Here is a 24,646-nt window from a genome sequence, read left to right as displayed (position 1 = left end):
TCTTCAGCTACCCTTGACATTGTGCAATTAACATTGGCTTTTCTGGTTCCTTGAGTGACTATTCTTACCTCTCACTCTGTGCTTTCTCTTTCCACAGGAAAGTGTTCATTTTCTCTTCATTGGAAGGTTTCTAAAAGTACTTACCTGTTTCTGAATTATTTGTTAACCTTTGTTTTATTCCTCTATTCTATCTTTTGCACCAAACTCAGCATTGCTCTAAATGTCTCAGTAATAAATCAATGTCCAGAGTGTCCTAGCTATTTAAGCCACCTGAGGGTGTAGGGAGTGTCTGTTTGCCAACCCCAATGGGTATAATCTGATTTAAAGAAACTAAGAGTGTGTTTTGAAGTATATTTAAGTGTTACATGTTTGTGCTCCCTTTCTGAAGAAGGCTTATATAACTGACTGTGAAATAAATTAATAATAGTTTTATCAAGGAACCTTGAATAGAAGTCTTTATTCGAATAACTGTACTGTGAAACTCTGTGTCACAAGATTACTGCTCACATTGACCCCTCTTGAGATATGCCTGACTGTTCCACCACGCTACCAACCTGTGTAGTTCAGACTTATACCAAAGGTTGGGTCCCTATTACCAGGAGGTCGAGGTTATTGTAGTGCACCCAAAGGATACTGCATACAATATTGCCTAACAACTGCCATAACCCAAAAAACAATGTTATGGTAAATAACAAGGACTGAACGGTGCTGGATAATGTCTGTATCTAGTCACATATAATAAATACACATGTTCAGGGGCCTCAATAAGATTTGTGCAGCACAGTCTCCTAAACAAATAATTTCTCTTATGCAGATTCTGATCAGGTGATCAGGGAAAGAGTTCAGATTAGTCACGTGCTTTCAGCGGCAGTGAGTTCTGCCATGTAATCAGTTCAAAGTAAACACTTCACAAAAATATTTGCTGCAACACCTAATGATCAAATAACACAGAAATGGCAGGACCCACGTTGTTCAGACGCCAAACAAAATAGCTGAAAACCCTCATGATGAAACTCTTTAAATAAAAATATCAAAAGGGTCTTGGTTTGATGTTTCAGGACATCAAAGCATTCCCCTTGCAAAGATGATTATCGTATCCGCCATCATAAGTGGGTAAAGAAGCGGGCGGAAGGAGCTTGGATGGCCTGCGTGTGCGCATTAACCTGTTGTTTTTTGAGTGAAAACGTGGGCGTTTGCCAAGGGAGTTCTTTCATAGCACATCCAAGTGACGCACATTAAACTAGCTTCATAACAAATAAAAAAATAACCCATTCAAAGGTGAATAAACAGCACCCTGGATAACACTCCTTCTGCCCGCGTGATGTCCTTCTTAGGCATTTACCAGCAAGGCCTTCAAGGAGGCACGGCTTTTTCAGCCCGTGTACTTGCAAGGTGCCCTTTGAGTCGTTTTAGCCTGAGAATTGTTAAAATGTGCATAAATGTCTCACATGGTTTACTGATACTCATTTTCATGAATTCTCACTCAATCCTGACTTGGCCCTGGCAGATTTACTGTGTGGGTGGGTGTGTGTGATGTGGAAGTTGGAAATTGCAGCTTTAGCCGTTTCTGCAGTATGATTTTGGGTCCCTGTCCTCTGTCCTTTGCAAGCAGAGACAAACTACACAGTGTGCAAAAATTGTCTTCTCACATTTTTGTTTCTTATTCAGACAGGATTAATTAAGCAGCTGCAGCGTATTGTGAAGAGACAAAACACGCCATTGAATCCCAGCATATTTTGCATGGTGCTTTCAGAATGCTGAAGATTCGGTATTGGCATAGTCGACCTAATGCCAACTTGACCTACTGTGATTTGACCACATCATTTGGTCGAATTGGGAAGGTCAAATGACCTATTTTAATAAAACAAAATAGTTGTGGAGTGGGGTACGGGAGTAGGACGAGGTGGGGCGGAATTTGGAGGAGCTGCATTGGGACTCCCTGTGCAGTAGGTCAAAATGAATTTGACCAAAATAATTTGGTCAAATAGGGAGTACGGCAATTTTGTCTGGTCAAACAACCCATATCCGAAGATTCTAGGCACAAAAGGGTGTGCCTGCCCATAGCAACATTTGCCATCTGTTTGTTCCTAAGTATTTAATGAGAATGTCGTATTATCTGTCATGGGCTGGACATTGATTGCCGGAGGTTAAACATACGAATATGCTTAAAACAGGCTTTATTACTTTTTATTTATTTTATTTTTTAAAGTGTGGACCTAGCTCAAGAGCAACTGAGTGCTGAACTGAGAGTGGTTAGCCAGAACCTGGGCTATTATCCTTTACAAGTATCAAAGTACTGTGAGCTGCGGTGTGTGTGTCCTTTGGGATTAGTCCTTGTTCAGGTGTAGTTGAAAAAAACAAGTTTTGAGAGATTTGTGAAACTGGAGAAATGTGAGGGGGATTCTGAGCCGATACCAGGACTGAGTTCCTGATGGTAGGTCCGTGACAAGAGAAGTATTGTTTACAGGTCCTCTATTTGTGGGCGAGTTGTGATTTGAGCCAGTTGGTCCATTTACTGCAAAAGGAGCATGTGCCCTCAGATATGTGGAGCATAGCTGCTAGGTACGCTGGCGTGCTACACGTGACTGCATTGCTGATGATACATGAAGTCGTGAACAGTATCCTGGCCCGAAGAGCAAGCCAATGTAGTTTGCATAAGAGGGGAGTGATTCTGTCAGATTTCTGCACACCTGTAATAGGATGTGCTACAGTGTGGTGGACTGCTTTTAGGTGAGCCAAGTGAGTGGCTTGGAGCCCCAACAGGAGGGCAGATCCCCATCAATGTGTGTAAATACAAGTGCCTGAACTGCAGTCCAGAAGTCCTGTGTCAGGATGAAAGGTTTGATGTTGTGATGGGTGGGTATTAGGAGCCAGCAGTTGGGGCATTTTGGTTATGTGTTTTTATTAGAACATGTGTGCAAATGATGGCTAAAATAATTGAGTATGTTCTGAAAAAACTGAAAATTGAGAAAATGGCTAGTCCTCAAGGTGGGGAAGTGTTGTGGGACGACTTAACAAAATAAAGTTTCACCATGGAAGTAGAAGCCTTCGAACAAAAAGCTATTCCAGTTCTTAGTAGCTCAGGGGACCGAGTCTCTTCTGTCAAATCCATCCAAGAATCAATCAGCTTACGATGTCAGGTTCTAGTTTCTCCTGAACCTTTTTCTTTACTCCATCCCCTTGTAGGTTTCAGAGGAGTCCAGAAATATTTCGCCACAGTTCTAACTATCTCTTCTTGGTCCTCTGTCATGGTTTCTAGCTCCATTCTTGAAATCTGTGAGTGGTCTATGTAAGTGGGGTCATAAGTGATGGGGTTTCCAGTATGGATCAAGGTCACAGGAAGGCATGAAACTGCCCTAAGGTTGCAACATGGTCTCCACTATGTCACTCATTTTGCCCACCCATACCCCTCCCCTAGCCTTTCTCTACCAGCATCTCGCCTCAAGTCGCACTCCCATAAATCTTAGCACTAGATTGTTTCTTAGGTGTACCCCTTTTGGTATTAGTGTCCCCCACCTCCTTTTTAACAACATGCTGCTCTGCACTTCTCTCTGCAGACTCCTCCCCCAGTCCTTCAACAGGCTTTCACTTCTGCTGTACAGTTGTTATTCTTTCACCTCATCCTTCATCCACTTGATGTTACTCCACCTCACCCTTTCACTTATTTCTATAACCGGTTTGTTTCCTCCACCGCCTCTTTCAACAACTCTTTCATCAACTGTGCCTTTTTCCTAACTCTCCTGTTCTTTCCTTCTCTCCCTCTAATTAACATTTCCCAGCCATTTACACTCCTTCCCACCTTCTTCATCCCTTTGGGACCCTTACACCCTGTTGAGCTCTTCTGCTTAATAATGAAGGTTCTTGAACTCTCTTCTAACTCTCCCACATTTTTCACACCTTTACATCCCCTCTTTACCCATTTGGACCAGTCCCTCAACTAAGATTCTGCAACTCACTCTAAAACTTCCACCTTCCTCACCCCTTTGGCACTCTTATTCACCCCTTTGACCTCCTGCCTTATATCAATTAAAGTTAGGCCTCCTCTCTTATACCAATTAAAGTTATCCAACTCTCTTGTAAATCTCCCACCTTTTTCACTCTTTTGGGTGCCTTTGTCACTTCACATATAACAGTAAGGGTCATCTACTTCTTTACGATCTATCCCACCTTTTGGCCTTCCTTTCTGCAACTTCCTGGGTGTGCCTCTTTTCAGGTCACTGGGTTTATTATTTCCCTTGATAACCAGCCTCTCTTTCAGCCTCCCGTATCCTGCTCTCCACAGGTTCCATGAAGTCTCCTCGCTTCTCCTCAGTCCAGCTTTTTTCACTCACCTCCTCCATCAGTTCTTCATAAGCTCTTCCTCTTAATTCCAACTGCTTCCCATCTCAAACTGAGCCCTTGGGATGTTAATAGGAATTTAGCCCTGCCACCTTTCCTTTCTCTGGTGAAATGGGGTGGTTATGTGTTAGCTAGGGTGTGGTTTGGCTGTTGGGCTCTGCTGTTGGGATTGCATACAGCTCTTTCTTTAGATGTTGTGTAGGCTGTCCCTCCCCTTATGCAGTCCTCTATCTGCCCACTGCACCTTGGTCCTGCCTTCCATCCTCCCTCTAGGAAAAGGGAATACAGGTCTCTCTCTTCAGGCGGCTGGTGTGGGGATGGGCTGGCACACCCCACCCTTAAGCATGACTCCTAGTTTCTGATGTGGCACCTGTGGTTGGCTAGTCCCTCCTCTTTGGTGGTCCTTTGTCTGGTCATCACACTTAGGGCCTGCCCTCAGCAGGATGAACTCCCTTGATATATATGTTCTTTACATTGTATGAGCACTGTCTGACCCCCTCTTGTATTACAAGGGTAGCTTAGAATCCTCTCTTTCTCTGCGTAGATTTAGGTCTTGTTTCTGCACCTGCAAAAGGGGAGCTTGGTGTGGAGGCACTGTTCACTCTACGGGACCTCTCGTCCCGACTTCAAAGGGCAGGTATATCTATGGTTGCAATTCAACAATCCTCTTTCTTGCACACATGTTAACATCAGAATAGCCAGGGGAGCATCACCATGCATCCCTCTGTTCACAATCATGTTGCTTATGGCAATCTCTTGGTGACCCCACCATGTACCAATGTGGTCAGGAAAGGGACTTCATCACAGATATTTTACAGTTACTACTTGTTACTTATACATCTTTATTTAAACCCCTATTTGGGAGTTACTGTTAGTTTGAATTGTGCACATGTAAGTGTGTTACATGTATGATGCTTGAAGATCACTGTTTTCGAAACAAGAAACCACCAGGTTAGTTTGAAAATGGTGGAGTGGAGGAGAGTGTCATGATCCAAGCAGGAGATAAGGAAGGTACTGTGAGAGAGTTGTGGTCCAGTGGAAGAGCCACCTTTGAAAGTGAATGCTTTGTGTTAGCCCAGATAGAACCATTGCAGAGACTGTGGCAACCAGGGATTGAGAAAACTGAGGCTGGACTCAGGACTGACTGTACTAAATGGAAAAATACCCTGTGTGTTATTTTCCTCTGGCAAATCACTTTTGCTTTCCCCTAGAGAACCAAATGCAGCTTTTAACATCAGTCTGCACTCAAGGCACTCAAGGTCTTTCTGTGCTAGGTCCACTGGAGAAGTGAAATGTATCAGTGCTCCAAATGCATTTGATAAGGCCACACAGCCTAAATCTTAACTAGGTCTGAATGTGGGGCTGTGCCTGCCCATGTGAAACCAGAGCATGCAAGCTTCCTCAAAGGTTGGGTACATTGGCTGAGATTTCCCGATAGACAAACCACACCTCAACCCAAGAAAGGAAGTGCCTTTATCGTGGAACCATTTCTCCTCCTGTGTGTGTGTCCTAAATAAGCACATACCCCCAAAGATGTTAATTAGCAGATCCACATAAGATCCCAAGTAACTGTTGTTATTGGAGACAGATTCAATAAAATATATTTCACGGAAGTGTTGCACTTTATATAGACCAACGAAAATATAAGTACAGAGTGTGAATGTAGTCCACTGTTGACCTTATTTTGTGGTATCTGTGTCATTATCATAGTAATTATTATAATGTGGTGGACACCAGAGCTTTTGCGTTATCACCCAAATGGAAAAAAACAGCTTGTGACTTTCCACACAAGTAGCCATTTAACAGGTGGAGGCATTTGAGCCCTTAACACCATGCCAAGGACTAATGTGATGTACCACAATGGGTTATAGAGCTGGGGTTTACACAGTAGATAAAGTAACTCAGAGGGATAGCCTGCAACCGATCTCCTGTGCTTAAAGGAATAACTGTAGGGTTGTATTTAAAGGAATTCATTGAGAAATGTGAAGTATGCGTGGTATAAGAACAGTATCCAAGTTCCATCCATTACATGGGCATCTATGATGTGTTTTTGTAGAAGCGTAATTGTCAACCTTGCTCCATTGAGGAGTCCCTCTGATGGCATAAGATTGCATAGTAGCATAATTATAGCACATACTTTTAGTTTTAGCACATGAAGTGGCATTCCTGGTTGGTGTTAAGTTGTTCAGGAACTCTTCAGGATATGCTAGATGATCACTTGGTTCATTGCTTGCTACACTATACACACTTTTGTAAATAACCTTTTCCCGTGGCATACGGTTTGACACTTTGTTGTTCAGTTGCAAATAATGCTTATTTCTAACAGTTAGCATTGCTCTGCCTTTGAGTTGTTGAGCTGTTACAGTGTTGAATTTAATGTCACCATTGAGTTGTTCTACAGGGTCTTTTGTATTTTAAAAAAAGGCTGGGGGCAACTTTATAGTTGCACCACTTCTTCCATCGCCTACTTCTAAAAGCCAGTCTGCAAATTCGTACACACTTGGTATTGTTTGCATATTACGTGAAGTTTCAGTACATGGAATTGGGTCTATGTGTTTCTTTATACAACTGGCAACAGTTAGAGCTCTTGACCCTCGTAGTATCACTGGTAGGACTTGCCTGAAGTCTCCATCTAGTAGCATAACTTTCCCTCCAAAAGACTCGTCTAATCCTGTCAAATCGTGCAGTATTCTCTCTACGTCATGAAAAGTGTGAACGTGTATCATTGGTGCTTCGTCCCACACTATCAGTTTTGATTGGAGAAGTGCCTCAGCTTCCTTTGTGTTCAGCTATAAATTGCACTTAGAGAGGTGAAGTTTGCCATTTTGACAGCAGAGGTAAACCTAACACTGATAAATGCATCAGCTGAGTACAGAAACATACCTACGCGTTTTATATATAGATATTATCTCATGCAAGGTTGTGTTTCAGAAAACCTATAAACCTCTTGGAAAACACCACTATTGAAGAAGCCATCATTGAACCTGTATGATTCTTTGACGTTTCGCTTCACAGCCAATACCACATTTCAATCAAAAATCATGGAGCAGAATTTTACAACCAAATTCAAGATTTTGGAAATCAGATTTCGCACAACATAGGGTACGGAATTGGTATTGATTGATGTTATTGATAATCTGTGGTTTATGGATAATCATTCAAATAATGGGCCTCATTGCACGTGGTGCGGTAATGGAATACCGTTACCGGTAATGATTTACCGGTACCGTTAATTCCCGAAGCAAATCACGACCTGGACCCACCGCTATCTGCGCACCCATTAATTACGGTGCCACTAATAGCGGCAAGGCCGCGGGCGCGCGACCCACATGCCGGAATTAGCGCTCTGGCGCTAATACCAGGCCATCACAAGCCATGCGGACATGGTATTAGCAGCATGTAAAACACCCAAAAACCCCTTACCGGCATGGCGCTAATACCGGCATCGAAAAGCACCCGTTAAGAGACCTGAGCAGCGTACCCATCAACTAGAGGTGGACACAATCAGCACAGGTGCATGCTATGGGGACAGGCAGCACAAAAGAGCACACCACACCCCTACCCACACCCCTTCCCACACCAAGATGGTCCCAATAGCAGCAGCATGACATGACAGCCTTGACTACCTGATAGCAGTGCAGCACCTACAACAACAGCCAGCACCAGAAGTGAGCCGTAACAGGCACCCATTACCCACACCATACAGGCGAAGACAGCCATCCACTGAGGAGGTGGCTCCTAACCCCTGTACGGAACCCACAGAACCATCAGGAAGAGGACAACAATATAGTACATCCTTCCAATGACAGTGCTCCGCTGCCTAAGCCGCCTGGGTGTGGCACTTCTGTGCGGCCGTGTCAAAGTGGCAAAGACAACCATGGCATGTGTAGAGCATCACAAAATGTGCATATGATGGAATGTGCCTATGCCACTTGAAATTGACATGCAACCACCAGAAGAGTATGATGTGGCTGGGGATGAGTGCGGGTGGAATGCCCCAGCAGGACATGAAACAGGCAGTGCCAAGGAGGCACACAATGTGCATCAGCATCTGATTCTGTAATCTCATCATGCACCAAGGTGAAATAGCATGGAAGTAGATGGGAATTGTTGCCCTGGTGCATGTTTCGAGGCCCACAAAGGACCCTGTCCACAATGAATGACACATACACAATAATGGAGACCACGCTTGGGTTTCAAACTCTGAACAGTGTATATTGAACATATCGTGGTACTAAAGTGCATAACCCAAACTCCCAAAATACACCCTTACCCCCCTCCCCCCTCAACACACCCAAATACACCCTTACCCCCCCTCAACACACCCAAACACACCCTTACCCCCCTCCCCCCCAACACTCCCATGTGAGTCTCATGACGTGAATGTGTCCATTGCCACATGTGGCACACGAATCCTGGTGGCCCTATTTGCCAGTGCCTGCATCGTCATCTGGTGGCTGTGAAGCCGTGCGCCGCAGGTTCCGCATAGATCGGCCCAGGGGACTAGTCTGGCGTGAACTCCCAGACGAGGAGGGGCCTGGTTCTTCCTGGGCCGGGAGTGGGCACTGACGCTCAATAGCGTCTGCTATGCGGTTCATGGCCTGCCGCAGTTGGGCCATTTCACTGCAGATTCGGCTGGTGCATGCCTCCATGCCCTCCCTTGTCTGCTGTGCAAGTGTAGCAATGTCCTCCCTCAGGCGGGCTGTCTCTGCCACATGTTGACCTATTAGGCCACTCATCTCGGTCTGCCTCTGGTAGATGGACGAGAGGTCATGTCGCATGGTGGCTGCTGGTGGGATGGCTGATGCACCTGGTCCCATTGCACTTGCATCAGGAGAGGATATCTGGGGGCTCCATATCCCTTCAGGGGTGGGTGAATCTCCATGACTACCCGGACCTGAGGAGTACCTCGGGCTTGCCAGTAAGGGGCTCGTTGGTCTGGGGCTCTGGCTATCAGCATCAATGGCAGGTGTGTCCTCCTCATCTGAAGGTGGGGCCGTGGCTGCTGCTTCACCCGTTGAGCTGGTGGCAGCAGAGTGCATCCCCTCGATGCTGCCCTCACCTACTGGGAGACACACTTTCGTGGGTGCCACGACGGGAGCAGCCATGGCCTGTGGATGCGTGCAACTGGTGTTCCGGCTGCTTTTGTCCCTGTGGTCATGGACACTCGTCCTGGCTGCCCTTGTGGATGTGGCGGTGTCCCCTGTGGCATCCCTCCTTGCTTTTTTGCTGGATGTGAGAGCAGGTGTGGAAGTGCGTGCCTCCTCAGTGGCAGTGTGTGAACCTGCAAGGGTGAGAAATGTTGACAACCATCAGTAATGGGTCGACCTGCCTTGAGCAAAATGAATACCTCATGCCGTTCTATGCATTCCGGGCTCTTTAGTATGGATGCAGGTAATGGGGATGTTGGGTGGGTCATGCATGAATGGGTCTGTGTTGTACGGGCATGTGGTGATGCATGCATGTCTGTTTGTGGCTGGAGCCATGGCATTCATATGGACACATTATTGGGGGGAACATCACACTTCACTGTGCATTGTTTGATGCATACACTCACCTCCATCGGACGAAACGGCCACGCCATGCTCCATTTGTCCAACTCCCTCAATGCATTCCACCCCGATGGTTGATGCACATGTCTCCTCCCACTCAGTGAGCTTGATTGGCGATTCACTGCCTCCTCCTGTGCCCGTAGCTATGTTGCGGTTCACGGATAGAATGTTCCGCTCACGGAGCCGGAGGTCATCCCACCTCTTTCGGCAGTCTTTGACTGTGCGGGTTGTGGTGCCTACCGCGCTGACCTTGAGGGCTACCTCTTCCCAGATGGCCTTCTTCTTCACAATGGTCTCCCGACACATGAGCATTGTCTGCTAGTGTCTGCGTTAGCATGAGGAGCTCCTCCTTGCAAAATTTCTCCTTGCGTTGCCGCTCAGACGATTTCTTAACGGCCTTGGGCATCTTCACGGTGTCCTTGGTGTTTTTCCCAACGTGGTTCCTGGTAAGGTGTCCTGGATAAGGTGGATGGCAATGGATTGTGTTTTTAAAGATGGCCGCCGTGCTCTTTCCCGTTCCGGTGCGATGAAGCTATTTCCGGTTCCGCAATATTACGGAAACCGCTATTAGCGGTGACCGCTAATGGCGGTCACCGCTATTTGCGAAACCGCTATTTGCATGTGGCGGCAAGTCGGAAGTGCTAACAGCGCTTTCGAGGATGCCGTTAAGGGACTTTTTGGGGAGTTTATCGGCATGGCGGTAGGCTCGTGCCCGCGATCTCGTAATGGCATGCAATTTGCGGCCTCTTGGGAGGGCGGACACGCTAATTACGCCATGCCGGTAATTGCCGATTTTTACCGCCTACCGTGTAATGAGGCCCAATGTATTTGTTTTGCTAAATCTATCGGTGGTATTCAACATCCTGGACAAGATGATGAAAAGACTCCTCTCTAGAGCCATGGCTATACTGATGACACACTTATTTGCACTCTAAGGAATTTCTATTTAACTTTATACCATCCTTATGGAAATATGGTTCACCATCAAGTCCTGATCGACTTAAAATAGCTCAGGCTAAATAGCTCTCAAACTGTAGAAGGTATGATCGCAAGTCAAGCTAATGCCAGAAAGTAAAGTAGTTTCACTCTACCAATTCGACCTAAAGTGAAAATATTGGGTGTATACTGGGTGTATATTGGGTGTATACTTTGACTCACATTATGATTATGATGGGTCTTTCAGAACTATATCGTTAGTTTGAACACATATTTCATCTATCAGATGTATGCCTTGGACCACATTACTCGGAGCGCTAGCCTTGTCCACAAACATACTTCTACTATTACCCCACAACTATGTAGAATTCCAATAATGCACAAATATAATACATACTATAGTTTCAGTTCAAAGTATCCCCAAATGACCTGGCCCTGTGGTTATGTGAACCAAGCTGATGGCCCTCAGGATACTGCATAGCGACATTACATTTGATTATAAATACAAATAAAATACCCATACATTCTTCTCAATTGTTATTAATTGCTGTACAGCCAAGCTTTTCAATTTGAATGAGGGATTCACCAAATGCTCTCCCCTCTTGCCAGTCTTCTTGATCTCTATGATAATCACATAGCTTCAGAAAGTGCGCATATTATGAGTGTGCCTTTGAACTGAAGATATATGTCTGCCCATATATGAAGTGCAATAAAATAGTCTTTAGTCAAAAGAAGCCAAAGAAAAAGGGGGAACTACCTGAATGCTAACAAAAATGATAGGATGTTGGCCTCCTCTCAAGATTCTCTGCTTTCTGCTTTCTCTCCGCACAAGAGTTCTCACTTTCCTGATCCTTCACTTTCTCGAGATTCACATCTGGACATTCCTGCACCCTCCAGAGGGTCTCTCTATCTTCTCGTACCGCCAAAGCTATATCTCTGAATGTTTTCTATCTCTCTTGCTAGACCTCTGTTTCCTGTCAGTCACCTCCCCTGACTCCCATTTTCTTTCCCCCGAGTTTTTTCCCTTACTTTCTCTGCCTGGTCTAAGCTTGCTAACTTCACTATTTCTTCCTCTTGCTGTTGAGCTGGATTCCGCTTGCTTCCTTCTTCAAGGTGGTACCTATCACTCTCTCTCCCCTGGCCACCCCCATAAACAGGTTATTACTTTCTCTCATCATAGTCATAAGGCCTCATTACACGGATGGCGGTAGGGATTTACCTTTTTGCAGGCGTTAAAATCCAACCCGCTAAGGGATCTCGGAGCTAATTACGGCACCGCAAAATTGCGGTGCCGTAATTAGCGCCTTCCCCATTCCCATAGAGCCCTATGGGGCAGAAATGGGAATGGGGAAGGGCAATGGCGGAAGGGGGATTTACCGCCCCTCCAACCTTGGAATGGGGCGGTAAATCCCCTTTCCGCCAAGGCGGTGCCAGTATTTTACCGGCATGAGCCATGGCACTAATAGCGCCATGGCTCACCGCCTACCGTGTAATGAGGCCCATAGTCAGCTTTCTTCCAGAAAACGAAATCCATCAAAGCCAGTAAAAATAATAACACAATTCAAAATACAAAGTATCTGAATTTGAAACCATGATATAATTCATCATTAAGATAATGAGTAAAATGAATTCTTCCAGTTTTACAGATAACTAAGGTATTAAGAGCAATTGAATATCTATCAGGACTATGTGTAGATTGCCTACTCTGAATCCATATTACTTCACAATTTATAAAACAATACTACTTCCTACAATCCACTAACTGATAATTAACTAAGATATCTTGATCTCTTCAAACACGGCTTACTGAAGTATATGGTGACTGTGATGACCACTTTCTCCATCAATGTCAATTTACACATACTGATTTCCCCTTTCACAGTCCTAACCTCACTTCTCCTACATAAAGGGGCACGTCAGTATATTAAGCACTGATGTGCATGACAGCAAAAATAAATGTGCTGCACATCCCCATGAGTACAAGTACAGACACGGCACTTAGCATCAGCTGGTGAGGTTCACTAGGCAGTGAAATGTCCTAGGAGCAATATCCCTAAGCAAAATGCAAGGCCGATATTTTCTTAAAGAGCAGCTCAATCGGCTCTAGATATGCCACTTGACCTACTTGCTGCTTGCATGCAATTTATCATTCCACAAGATATTCCCTATTGACTTACTAAGAATGTTGGTAAGGGCCTAATCAAGGTATACATTTGTAACTGTTTTGAATGGGGGAGTGATCAAGATCTTTCGTCTTTCCCATAAATAACCCATGTCCAATTTAAATGGAAAGAACATCACATAGGTAGCCATGGCCATGATGTTCCCCTACTCACCTTTAACACATCCACCATAGCTTTCTTATACTTACAGAAACAGGAATGTGGCCTGATCCTTAGCCACAATAAAATAGGTCTGAGTTTAGCCTCATAATCAATTCAAAACTAATCAAGTTCAATTCGAAGGGACATTTCTGGTGCTCCTTTTTGTAGAGTTAGTATCTTCTTAACAACATGATTCCCATCTGTTACCAGATGTCTGCTATTAGTACGACCTTAGAGCTCTCTGCCATATAAATATCTGTACAAGCTGCAACTATGAAACCACCAGTGCTAGATGAAACTACTTACCCAGAAAGCATTTGGAAAATCGAAAGTGATGACTCTGTGTCTGTTCTTAATCACCTCAAATTTGTGAAGTTGGGGGACCATGATCCTTTTTAAGCGACACAAAAGTAATCAGAATCATTCATGTTCCAAATCCTGTCTCCCTTAAAATTAATCAATAGTTTTGTTGATCCCCTCTTGTAATGGGCCGAAGCTAAGTTTTCATGGACTTTAAGGTACATTTCTTTCTTGGCACATAATTAAGCAAATTCATTATAAAGTAGGGGCAACCCTTGTGATGAATCTGTACAATTTGTCCCTTCTTCACACAGGGGTGCCACCCCTTTGAGGCTAGGGAGGTGAGCCCACTAAGCAAGACCCTCCCTATGGTTGAAGGAAAGCAGGACCTCACAGGAAGTGACTCCCCCCTATGAAGTATACTCTGTCCGCATATATGGGTATAGAAGAGACTGATGTTCCTTCTGTTTTGCATCCAACAAATACTGAAATTGCTTTTTTGCTTAAGGTAATGCTGGAATTTCCTTTGACTCAGCAAATGATGAAAAACAACACTCCCCTGAAGTACGATGGTGAGAATAATGGGATGAGGAACCTTGAATGGAGGAGGAAGAATCATACGCAGAGGCGAGTGTGAGGAGTCAGTAATGTGAGGCGGACATCTGCTTGTGGTTTTCTCAGTGGGATACATTTTATTAATAACAAGTGCAAAGAAAACCTTACTAAACCTACTCTATCAGGGAGTTCACTAACCAATTTAGGTTCTAAAGGAAATTCTCCTACAATACATAGCTGGTCCTCACACTGAACAACAAAACATTCAAAAGTAAATCATAAACAACATAGTTCCCTTTCCCAGGATAGTCCAGAGTCAATTTATTGCTGGTCTTGAATCAGTTCTTGAGATGTCCAAAAGAAACAAAACTTTGCCCAAACTAAAATCCACTGGTAACAGGTCTTTAGCTTTCTTTTGAAAGGTTTCCCTTTCAATTCCAACAAAGAAAACAGCACCAATGGTATTCCTCGATATCCTCCTTCCAGGATGGCAGGGTCACAGTTCAAAGACAAAATGACTACTTCTACTTCAACGACTGTCAATATGTTTATAATCTCTGCAGCGTCTTTAGTATAATTTGTCAGGGTGCTTTTTCTTGAGGTGTTACTTTCCTCGCGACAACCCCTATCTACTGCTGTTACTTTGGAGACAGGCTCCTTTGCCCCACAGTATGCCACTGTTTCACCACTTTTAAAACAAGGTTCACTGACAGTATTATAGACAACCACAGTTCTGATGGTTCTGCTTAAACTTGGTACTTCATGATTTTTAGGCAACTTAAAGACAAAACTCTTTGACCTCCACAGGTGGCAAGTCGCTCTTCTTTCCTATGTCATAAGAAAAGGGCAGCCTTCTTTGTTCCAGTAGCTACCCCGAAGCTGTATTGCCACTCTTCTAGCTTTGGATAACCTGTACAACTTATATCAGAGGGCACTGGACCTTTAACAACTTCAACAACGCAAACATTCAGATCGCTAGATTTTAATAGAGCTGGGTTTACTATAGACAGGATTCACATGCTGGATTGGGTAATGCTTGTTCTTTTTAAATCGGCAACTTCTGCATTCATAGAATCTTGACAGCAGAAACATATTTAGGTACATGCGACCACTCTTTGATGGAGATTTTGTAACTTTAGAGTACTATAAGGACTTGCCTTCCCTTTCATTAGCAAAGAGTGAAACTCTGACTCTGGTCAGGAATCACAATATTCCACACATGACCTATTTCTGCTGTAATATTCCCTGTAACAGTTGTGAAAGTCAGCTTTAACTTTCCGAGTGATTTCCCAGAGCATTCTCCTTCTTAATTGGAGATACGCGACAACTCTGGTAGAGTTATACAGTTCAACAATGGGAAATGGAAAGCTTTTCGTTTACGCGAGCACTCTGAATTGCCTTAGATGTGCATGTGATACATGTCCTTTCTTATTACGATTTTTCAAAACAACAAAGAACTTCTACTCGCTCCCACTCTTACGCGAGTTATAATTCAGCTAGTAAAAGTTACCAGCAAGGCTTTTGTAGTGAATCTGTATACGTAGCTTCACTCACTGGCTCCAGAATCACTGCAGTTGCGGGCTGCTTCCACTTTCCAACTTCTCTTACTTCTACTACTACTTTAGGCACTCTGGAGACCCACATCCATCTGCAGCATGGTTATCTCCAGTCCAGCCTCGACTACTGAGATTTTCCATCACTCCGCTATCCCTTGGCTTGCTCCTGCACATGGGCCTCGGGTTGCAGCATGATAATGGCTCTGCAATTACAGCCACAAGGTGCACCTCGGAAGACCTTCAATCTCAGCATGTCTCTCTCAGTGTAGACATAGCAAAGCAGGGTTTGTGAACACAGGACCAACTCATAACGTGCAGGCGAAATCTGCTCTTCTCTCGTCCTGGCGTCCCTTAAGTGATCACACTTCCTCATAAACTGCAAGCCTCTTGCTCTTCTACTACTTCTGCCAGCCTTCCAGCTCCTGCTCCTCTCTCTAGCTCCTTCCTGCTGCAGTCTTGTATGCCTCTCGGGCGGGGCCATTGTTTTCAGGTGCAGGCCCTTAATGTTAATTGCCTGACCCTGGAAAAGGCTATTAGGCCTAATTGCCTGTCCTTCACTTCTGCATGCCTCTTCAGCCCCTTCTTCATCGCATTCCCTGTGGGATTCTGGGATATGTAGTTCACTAAAGTGATATTAGGTTTTCCCACTAATTTTATATTTTTAAGGGTCATTTCAATTCCCTTATTATTTTTAGAAAGGTATTGTGGGGTTCAATCTTATTAGAGACAGATGGTTTAGAGAGGGCAAAAACTCACTATTCCTAGTAGTGTACCTTTGGTATTGAGGAGGGAATTTGAGTTTAGGGATAAAAAAGATTTGTTTTTTTGATGTAATATTTTTTTATGTTACAATCTTCGATTGTACCCCTTAGTTTTTACTGGAGGCTGAAAAGACTGGAACGACAATAAGCCATAAGATCTTCTGGAATGGTGGTAAAAATATCCCTGTCAGAGAGAAGATACAGTGCGCCTCATTACGACTTTGGAGGCAGGGCATGGCTGCCTCCAAAATCGGGTCCGGGTTCCCTGAATGGGGAATTACTGGGCCATTCTGAGTTTGGAGGGCCCAGTAATTCCAACTTCAGGGAACCCGGCCCGGACCTTCCCCATTCCCATTTGAGCCCCCACAGGGCTCAATGGGAATGGGTGCGGGAGCTAACAACGGGCCGATTACGACCGGCCCGTTGTTAGCTCCCTGGTCCCCTCACGGAACCCGCTCAGGACGTCTGGTAAAACCAGACGTCCACATCGGGTCCCGCGAGGGAACCTCGTAATATTGCGGAATGTGTTTAACGGCGCCGCCACCATTAGCGGGGCCCGTTAACCCATTCCGCAATAGATATAATGAGGCCCTGTGTCTCATCCCACCGAATCACTTCACTACCATTGGCCCTGTCTCCAACCAGGTGATCCTCCCACAGTACACCAGCCCCAGGATTGGGATCAGGAAGCGCCTGCCCTCTCGTGGCCACCTGGGAGGAGACTTTAGACAGGGTTTTGGTGAGGGATCTGCAGGATTCTCCACATTAACTTCTGGCGTACAGACATCCTGGAGGGGTGTAACTGCACTACACCACAGAGCCAGCGGTACAGTGGAGAGACACAGAGAAAAAGGCAGAGAGGCCAGAAGGCCAGCACAGAGAAAGGCAACACAGCCAAGTAAGAGGTGGGGACAGAAGGACATGTTGTCTTGTGGCATGACCACGCTGCAGCCTGGGTGGATATCGAACTGGGTAAACTACGCTTAGGCCAGGACAGAACAGAGGAATGACTCCTCCCATTGGAACGCGAGGGCCACAGAAACTTTCAAATCGGGCAGAAGCAGAGAAGACAAAGGGTCAGAAAGATCTTCTTACCTGGTCGTATGACCACACTGTAGCTTTTGCGGTTCTGGGACCTTGGACACTACGCTGAGGCCAGGCAGGCTGGAGGGACGAATGCTCCACTTGGTAAGCGAGGACGGTGGAAACAGCCTTAGAAGAAGTGAAGCTGAAGCTTACGTGCCGGCCACCAGGGTGAATGGCGAACAGCAACCACCATACTAAAACACCATCCCGCTGGAGTACAGCCAACAATGTCATGGTTGCCCAGGGTGGAGGAAGGCGAATGGAAACAAAGATAGAGAAAGAAACTGACAATGAAGGTTTTGAGAGCCCTAGGAAACCATGTATTGAATCTTGGCAAAAAGCACCTATACAACCAGAATGGTTTAGGAAACTTGTCAGCCAGAGGGTCCTGGAGAGTCCTGGAGAAATAAGTGACCTTTGTATAATCATAGGGAGAAGGGAACCTGGAGGGTTCCATAAACCGGTGCAACATACAAAACCAAAAGAGCTAAAATTGTAAAGTGGGTGGAAAAGAAATAAGGGACATAATCCTCCATGAACATGTTTTAACATGTTTGATTTCTCTAGAGACTTGCCAAGCTGGTGTAAAAGATATAAGGGAAATATTCCTCCACATAAAGAAGTGAACACATTTAATTCATATAGAGACTGGCCCAGGGGGGTGGCAAAGGAATAAAGTAAGATGACCTCTATTAAACGAACTGGAGACATTTGATTTATATAGACACCTTTCTGAAGAGGCTAACAGGAGAGCTTTGAGCACTTATTTTCTGAACTATTTCTGTTTGAACTGAAATCCATCTCCAGAGAGAGATACAAAGGACAATTAGCTGACCAATGGCCTAAGCTGAGAGGCTATTGCTCAGGCTTATGTTTTGATTATGTTTTTTCCACAGTGCCAGGGCCAGATAGCGATTAGGTTTGGACTGAGGACTACTTTTGATTTTGAGGACGGACAAGCACCCTTACAATTAGCTTTGTAGGTAGTTAAAATCCCTAGTAGCAGTGGGGATAGATAGGCCTTTTCTTTTTTAATTTACTAAACACCCTTGAAATGTTACCCTCAATGATGCCCATAGCTTCCCTGAACAATCTGGTACACTTCTCTCCTAATAATTCTCTCACGACTGACTCCCCTCCTATGTTCTCTCCCAAGTCTCCAATTTTACCTCTTACCAAAGGTCCTCTCTACAGCCCTTTCACATTGCACTTTCACGTGGACTCCCCGGGCTTTCCAGGGGTCTGATGCTCTCTATGAGCCCATGCTCTCCATGTTTTTTGGTTTGATACCAAGTGTCCTGAGTCAAGGTCTGCCAGGATTTGCCTTCCTTCACGTGCTGCCCAGGACTGATTATCAGCTGTCAAGTCATCTGACTTGAGGTCTCCTTCCTGCCAATCTCTTACCAGGATTGTCGCGTTTTTTGCCAGGTTGGTGGAGTTTCAAAGGGTTGTTGTTCCACCCTTACATTGGGCCTCAGTGTACTATCCTGTCCCTGTGTGCTATGTGCTGTGATGATTGTCCCTCATTTGGCCATGTTGTCTCACAGGGTGTTGTCTTAAAGCAATTTTACTTTGGCATGGCCAGTATGTGTGTTTTCACTACTCTCCCCTAACATAACTTCTTAGGCTGCCTGCTGCTCTCTATGTGCCACTGTGTGTTTTCATTCAAAAGCAGCCCTCTGGCGAGCCTTAACAACGTGTTATTTACATTTGTTTCTTTTTCTGAGTGCCTAGAACTGAGAAATACCAACATGTTGTCTGCGTTAATGCTCGCCAGAATAACGTCACAATGCGTGAGACATTTTATGTGTACATGTGTTTGTTTTCTTTTCCTGGGCGGAGGTATATATTGACACGGTGTTTTCCTCTCGGTTATGTGAGCATTCAGGTTGATTTTCCTTGGCATGGAATCAAGGACATTTGAAGTAGCCATCACAGTGTCCAGCTTGTAGAAAACCTTTCCCCTCATGGGTTTAATGGGAACCTGTCTCTTTTCATGGTGCAGAGTATGTGTCCCCTTTGCAGCTAAGGGCTACACTTGAAATTGTGTCTACTGGCCCTTAGGTCCACGGGGCTCCCAGTGGGGACTTGTATTGACCCCCTGTGACAGGCACCTACCCCTAGATGGGCTGGCTCGTCACATTACTCATCAATGATGATCAACTGATCAATGCCATGGCTCCCTCAGTCTTTGCCATCCTACAGGTAATCTACGAACTAAAACTCTTCCTAAATTAATCAGAATATATGGCATTGCTGCAACAACCGGCAACTGTAATATCTTCTGAGAAAGCATGTCCATCATACAGCTGAAAAAATAATATTTACATTCTACGCTTCATATTCAGAAAACATAGAAAAACATGATTTGGATTTCATGAAAAGCACCCTAACCTCACCCACAAAATTATAACCAGTAGAATATCCTTCACTTTGTTTTCAGGGCAAAGCCACCATTGCTTACTGCAGAAATATTCTGTCTAAGGCAGCACAGCTGGCATTAAAATGCCCAACCTTGTGCAATGTCTTGCCTCCAGAAATGGAAATTGTCACATGCTATCACATTCTATCTTTTTTCGGACACCTATGTTAACTTGGTTTTAAATGTTCTGTCTTGTCAATAAAATGTTTAAATTCAAATGACAACTAGAAGCTGGCCTCCTGGGAAAGATGCTTACAGTAGTGGGTATCATACTTGCATGTCAGTAACACAGGGCACTGATTCCTTCTTAAAACACATTCTGAAAATAGTGCAAATGGAGCTGAGATGGAGGGTCAGTGGATGAGCATAATTAAGCATTAGTACCTGCCGTACGTGCATCCACGGGATACACTTAACGTGATTGGCTCGTTTCCGAGCCATACCACAGTGTAATCCTGTGGAGGCACCTACGTGCCTGCGTTTGTTCCCGGCGGGGGGCGTGGCAGCCCCTTAGCAAATGAGGAGGCTCGAAATGGGCAAACTCATCTCCATTCCACCCCATGGCTGGAGGCTGCCTTTGTCCCCCGCCAGGGTATGCTCAGGTCTGTAACTATGGGTCCCAGGGGCATTACCTTGGGCAGTATTGGCCCGCCGTCTCGGGGCTTAGTGCCATAATATTGCACAGAGCTGCAAGCAATACAGGAATGTTGGGAATCCCCAAACCTGACAAATGGGCCAGAGCTAAGCGAGGGAGAGTTACAGGATCATGGCATTCATTCTGTGCTGCACAGCAGCTCCACGCAATGTCTTTATTAACTCTGGGCATAATGGCTCGATTCTTGCAACAGGTCAATAATAATGAGGGAAAATAAAAAAAAAAGAAAATCCATGGAGGACAGGCTTCTGAGCAATGCAGGATCGGAAGGAAGCCTATGAGTTACAGCCCATCATCTATACCAAAGGTCTGCTGTTGATTCAACGCTTGAGGGAAACCTCTGCAGTGGATACCAACAAGGTGTTTGCTCTTATCAAGTACAACTATCGCAGGAAGGCGGCACAGATGTTAAAGTGGGAGTATTAGAGCAATTTTATCCGATGGAGGGTAGAGTAGAGCGCCACCAGAGGTGAAATATATTGCTGTGGGCCAATAGGACCAAATGCATTCCAGCGATTATTGCCAAGAAGCTGGTGATCCTGGTTAGCCTACAGAAATGTCACCTTCTACTCTGGGGGCGCATAGAGAATATGTGTGGGTTAGGGAATGATATTGCTGCTAGAGTGAGATCTCTTCACCCACAGAACAGTCAGTAAAATAGTTGAGACGAGCATGATTGCTTACCCTGAAGGCAGCTTATACTTGTTTCCCATTTTAATCTGGTGAATTATTTGATGAAAAGCTTTAGAGAGAAGCGAGGTCGTCACCTTGAATTCAACACTCTGACGTACCCGGAAAGACAATGAAGGCTCCGTTCTGCAGTGGGCACATTCAAGAATATGTTGGCCAGCAGATTTGAAGCAGCTGACTTCCATACCCTTTAAGAAGCTAGATGAGATATTGGGCCGAGTCCAAATACTGCTTTGGCTTTTGTATTTCTCTATGCGCTTAAGGTGAGGACTCCTTTCAATAAGATGCAATGTTCCTTGAGTTTGCAGCCTGACTAGGTCATTGATCAAAGGCTAGTGTCTATTTTGGTGGAATCTAACTCTCATAGGTAACAGCAAAAACGAGAACTTGAGTCTTTGCTGGACTGGGCTTTGGTTTCTTCCCTTCTTTCAATTATCGATGCCGATAGGTCACAACGGGAATGGGTTTGGTTTTGCTTTCTAACTGGGTTATACATTTAGCTGTAGCTGTGTATCATCAGGAAAGCTGCATAACATATATCCTAAAAACTCAATAATGGGAAGTATTTGTAATAGGTGTACATTGCTAGTAGTCAGAGCTCTTCCTTGAAGTGTACACCAAATAGAGTAGGAGAACATACATTTAGAAGGGGGCTCATCTACCAGTCATTGATGGTTTTAAATTAAGTATTTGAACCTAGATGATAGGAAGTAACACTGACCCTTCGCAGAACCGGAAACCACTCTTTTGCTGTGCTGTGCTACCAGATTTAGTGGAGTAAAACAATGCAAAAACGACATATTCTGAAAAAATGGTGGCTTCGTACGACCTGCTTTCAAAATCTACACAGAAATTATGTTACATTTGAGAAGCAGTACCTTTGAAATTGATCCAAAATTCCAGGCAAAGTTACAACAGAAACTAATCTGGCTCTCTATAAACATCTGTTTTTAAATTCTGATTTGGTGCTCACGAGAAGAAATATAGCTGTAAGTACTGTTGTATGTGTGCTACATGTCCTGCATTCAAAATAAATGATGATGTAGAGTCTTTGAAATATTCAGAAAATAACTCCACCACGCTTACTGGGACGCATTTGCCTTCAACGGAGTCATTGGAATATTCAAGGACTTTTGCCTCAAGGATTTTGAAGGTTAGGGGGGGAAATGTCCATCAAGCATCATAGGTGCATGCTAATTAGCAGTTTTCTATGTTTACAGGGAAACGCTTGTCTAATTGTGGTGTCAACACCTACATGTCAGATTCGACTTTCCAAACAAACTCTAGGCGAGAGGACACAAACTGCACAAGGGGAGCACGCATAACATGTGAAACATGTCGCTAGATTTCACAGCCAAAATTTACAATACTCTCTTGTGCGTTGTGGCAACAGGGAATCAAAATAACACATACATTACTTTGTGCACAACAATCAGTTTTAATTTGCACCACCCAATTCAATTTCTGTAATCCTGTCCACTACAAATTGCCAAATGACAAGATTCACTAGAAATCACTTGTGCCTGGCAGACTGGAGGGTGACAGCATACAAGTCAAGTACCAGCTTTTATGATTACCCCCATCTCAGTTAAACACCATGATAATTGTGTGTCATTACTTACACGGGATGTCTCGGTAGCCATTCTCCAGTGCATGGAAATAGTTCATGAATTCCTTCACTGGGATTTTAAAAGTTTTAAAAAGGCCCATGTCATCAAAAAGTCGATAGGCTACCTGAGGGCATGATATGAAATAGCAGATTGTAAATGATTATTTTCTTACAGTGTAATTGATGCAAACATATACAAATGTTAATACTGAGCCAAAAGTCTACGTCACTTGAAGCACTGCCCACAAGGTATTTAACATAAACTGACACGTAGCTGAGAGTCATGTGTTAACTGAGTACCGATACAATACTAGGACAATACTAGGACAATGCTAGGACATTGGGATACAAATGCATATGCTTCTTTTAATAAATATACAACGCTTTTGTGGAGTGTATCATGTCACATTCCTCCCACTTCTTAGAGCTGTTAATATCATCCAAGCAAATGATCCTCAATTTATTAACTTTGGAAGTGTGAATAATTTAGTCAGTCATGCTGGGTTTCAAAACTCTGACCTGCTGGTAAACATATATCTCTGCACCAAGCTCTTAACTCACTGATTTGTCTTCCCAGTATCGCTGCAAACTTCCGCTATGCTCTGTTTTGCTAAACCACAATAAATGGGAGCTGTCTTATCCAAGCTACTATAGTATTTTGAAAGGTTTAACATTGGAGCTAGTTACATCTTTCACCATAGGTTGTAATGACAACAACATAATCCAAATAATGTCTATGCTGCCTATACTTTGGGATTAGAAATAAATCTGAAACAAGATCAAGATGACATTTTTTGTTTTTTACAAATTAACATTCCACCACTTGGAGTTTCTTAAATGCTCTGATGAGAATCAGTACATCTGAATGAGCAATTTACATGTGTTTTCTATTGGCATCCCATTTAATAGACCAATACTAGGCATACTGACTGTTCATAATGTCTAACTGAATTAAATGTGTTAAAGAAAACATGTCTGGTAATTTCATAGTCTGAGTCTACTCTTAGGACCTTTAACTGAAGCTGTAGGCAATTAGGCCCTTTCAAACTACTCAATAAAACAGACAGCTGCCCATTGCCCGAATGCTGCAATCTCATTGTCTGACATCTGGTCAATAACCACCGAGGAGATTTATAAAGAATCTGAAAGAAACCTCAATTTCCATTCTCCCATCACAGAAAATAAAGGCAAAGGCAATTGACAAAAACACAGCTCTGGCAGAAATGTGGCAGTGCATATATCCAGCTGGGACCACAAAGAAATCACCCGCATCCTAGATGGCATTGTGACAACTTTCCTGCTTTTTGGAGTTACATGCACACATCAATGAGTACAACCTATTTAGAGATCATCAAGCAGGTCAGTTAAATACTTTACACGCATTTGTATTAACAGCTTCTTGCCTGCAACATGCTCCTTTTTCTTTTTTAAACAATCAAAAGACAGTCCCCACAGTGCACCTTGAGAAGTCCGAAAGTAACTTATTTTTTTAAACGTTGAATATATGCAATGCTAAATTCATGTTTGGAGTTATAAAATCATCCAGAAGAAGGAGTTTAGTTATGTACCAATCAAGCATATAGGGTAAGGTCTAGCCCCTTAAATGGCACAGGGGATTTAGCTACCACTGGGGCAACTATACAGTGGGTAAAATATGTCTGAGGGTTTTAAAGTGATCTTTCAGCGGTCATTATAAAATACATTATAAATGTAATATGAGTAATGCATTTATGTTGTTCTGACTAAATGTGAATGTGAATATACATCTGCACATGCCCACACATGCTCTACAACAAGAACTTACCAGCAACTCCGACTGGTGAGATTCTGCAGCACTATTTCTTGAAAGCCTTTTATGGCAT

At 44.1% G+C, this 24,646-nt stretch overlaps 1 protein-coding gene across 2 annotated transcripts in view; it reads right to left on the bottom strand.

Moving 5' to 3' along the window:
• The window catches only part of PDE3A (phosphodiesterase 3A), a 1,388,780-nt gene that overhangs the window by 115,056 nt on the left and 1,249,078 nt on the right, over positions 1–24,646 (bottom strand). For both annotated transcript variants that reach the window (XM_069628418.1, XM_069628419.1), the window contains one exon: positions 22,798–22,909. In XM_069628418.1, coding sequence (XP_069484519.1) covers positions 22,798–22,909 — 112 coding nt within the window. The remainder of the gene's footprint in view (positions 1–22,797; positions 22,910–24,646) is intronic.

Source organism: Ambystoma mexicanum, chromosome 12 (genome assembly GCF_040938575.1).
Source record: "Ambystoma mexicanum isolate Mex_15411 chromosome 12, UKY_AmexF1_1, whole genome shotgun sequence".
Taxonomy (NCBI): Eukaryota; Metazoa; Chordata; class Amphibia; order Caudata; family Ambystomatidae; genus Ambystoma; species Ambystoma mexicanum.
The sequence above is the reverse complement of the archived record's forward strand: the minus strand, read 5'-3'. Positions and strand labels throughout refer to the sequence as shown.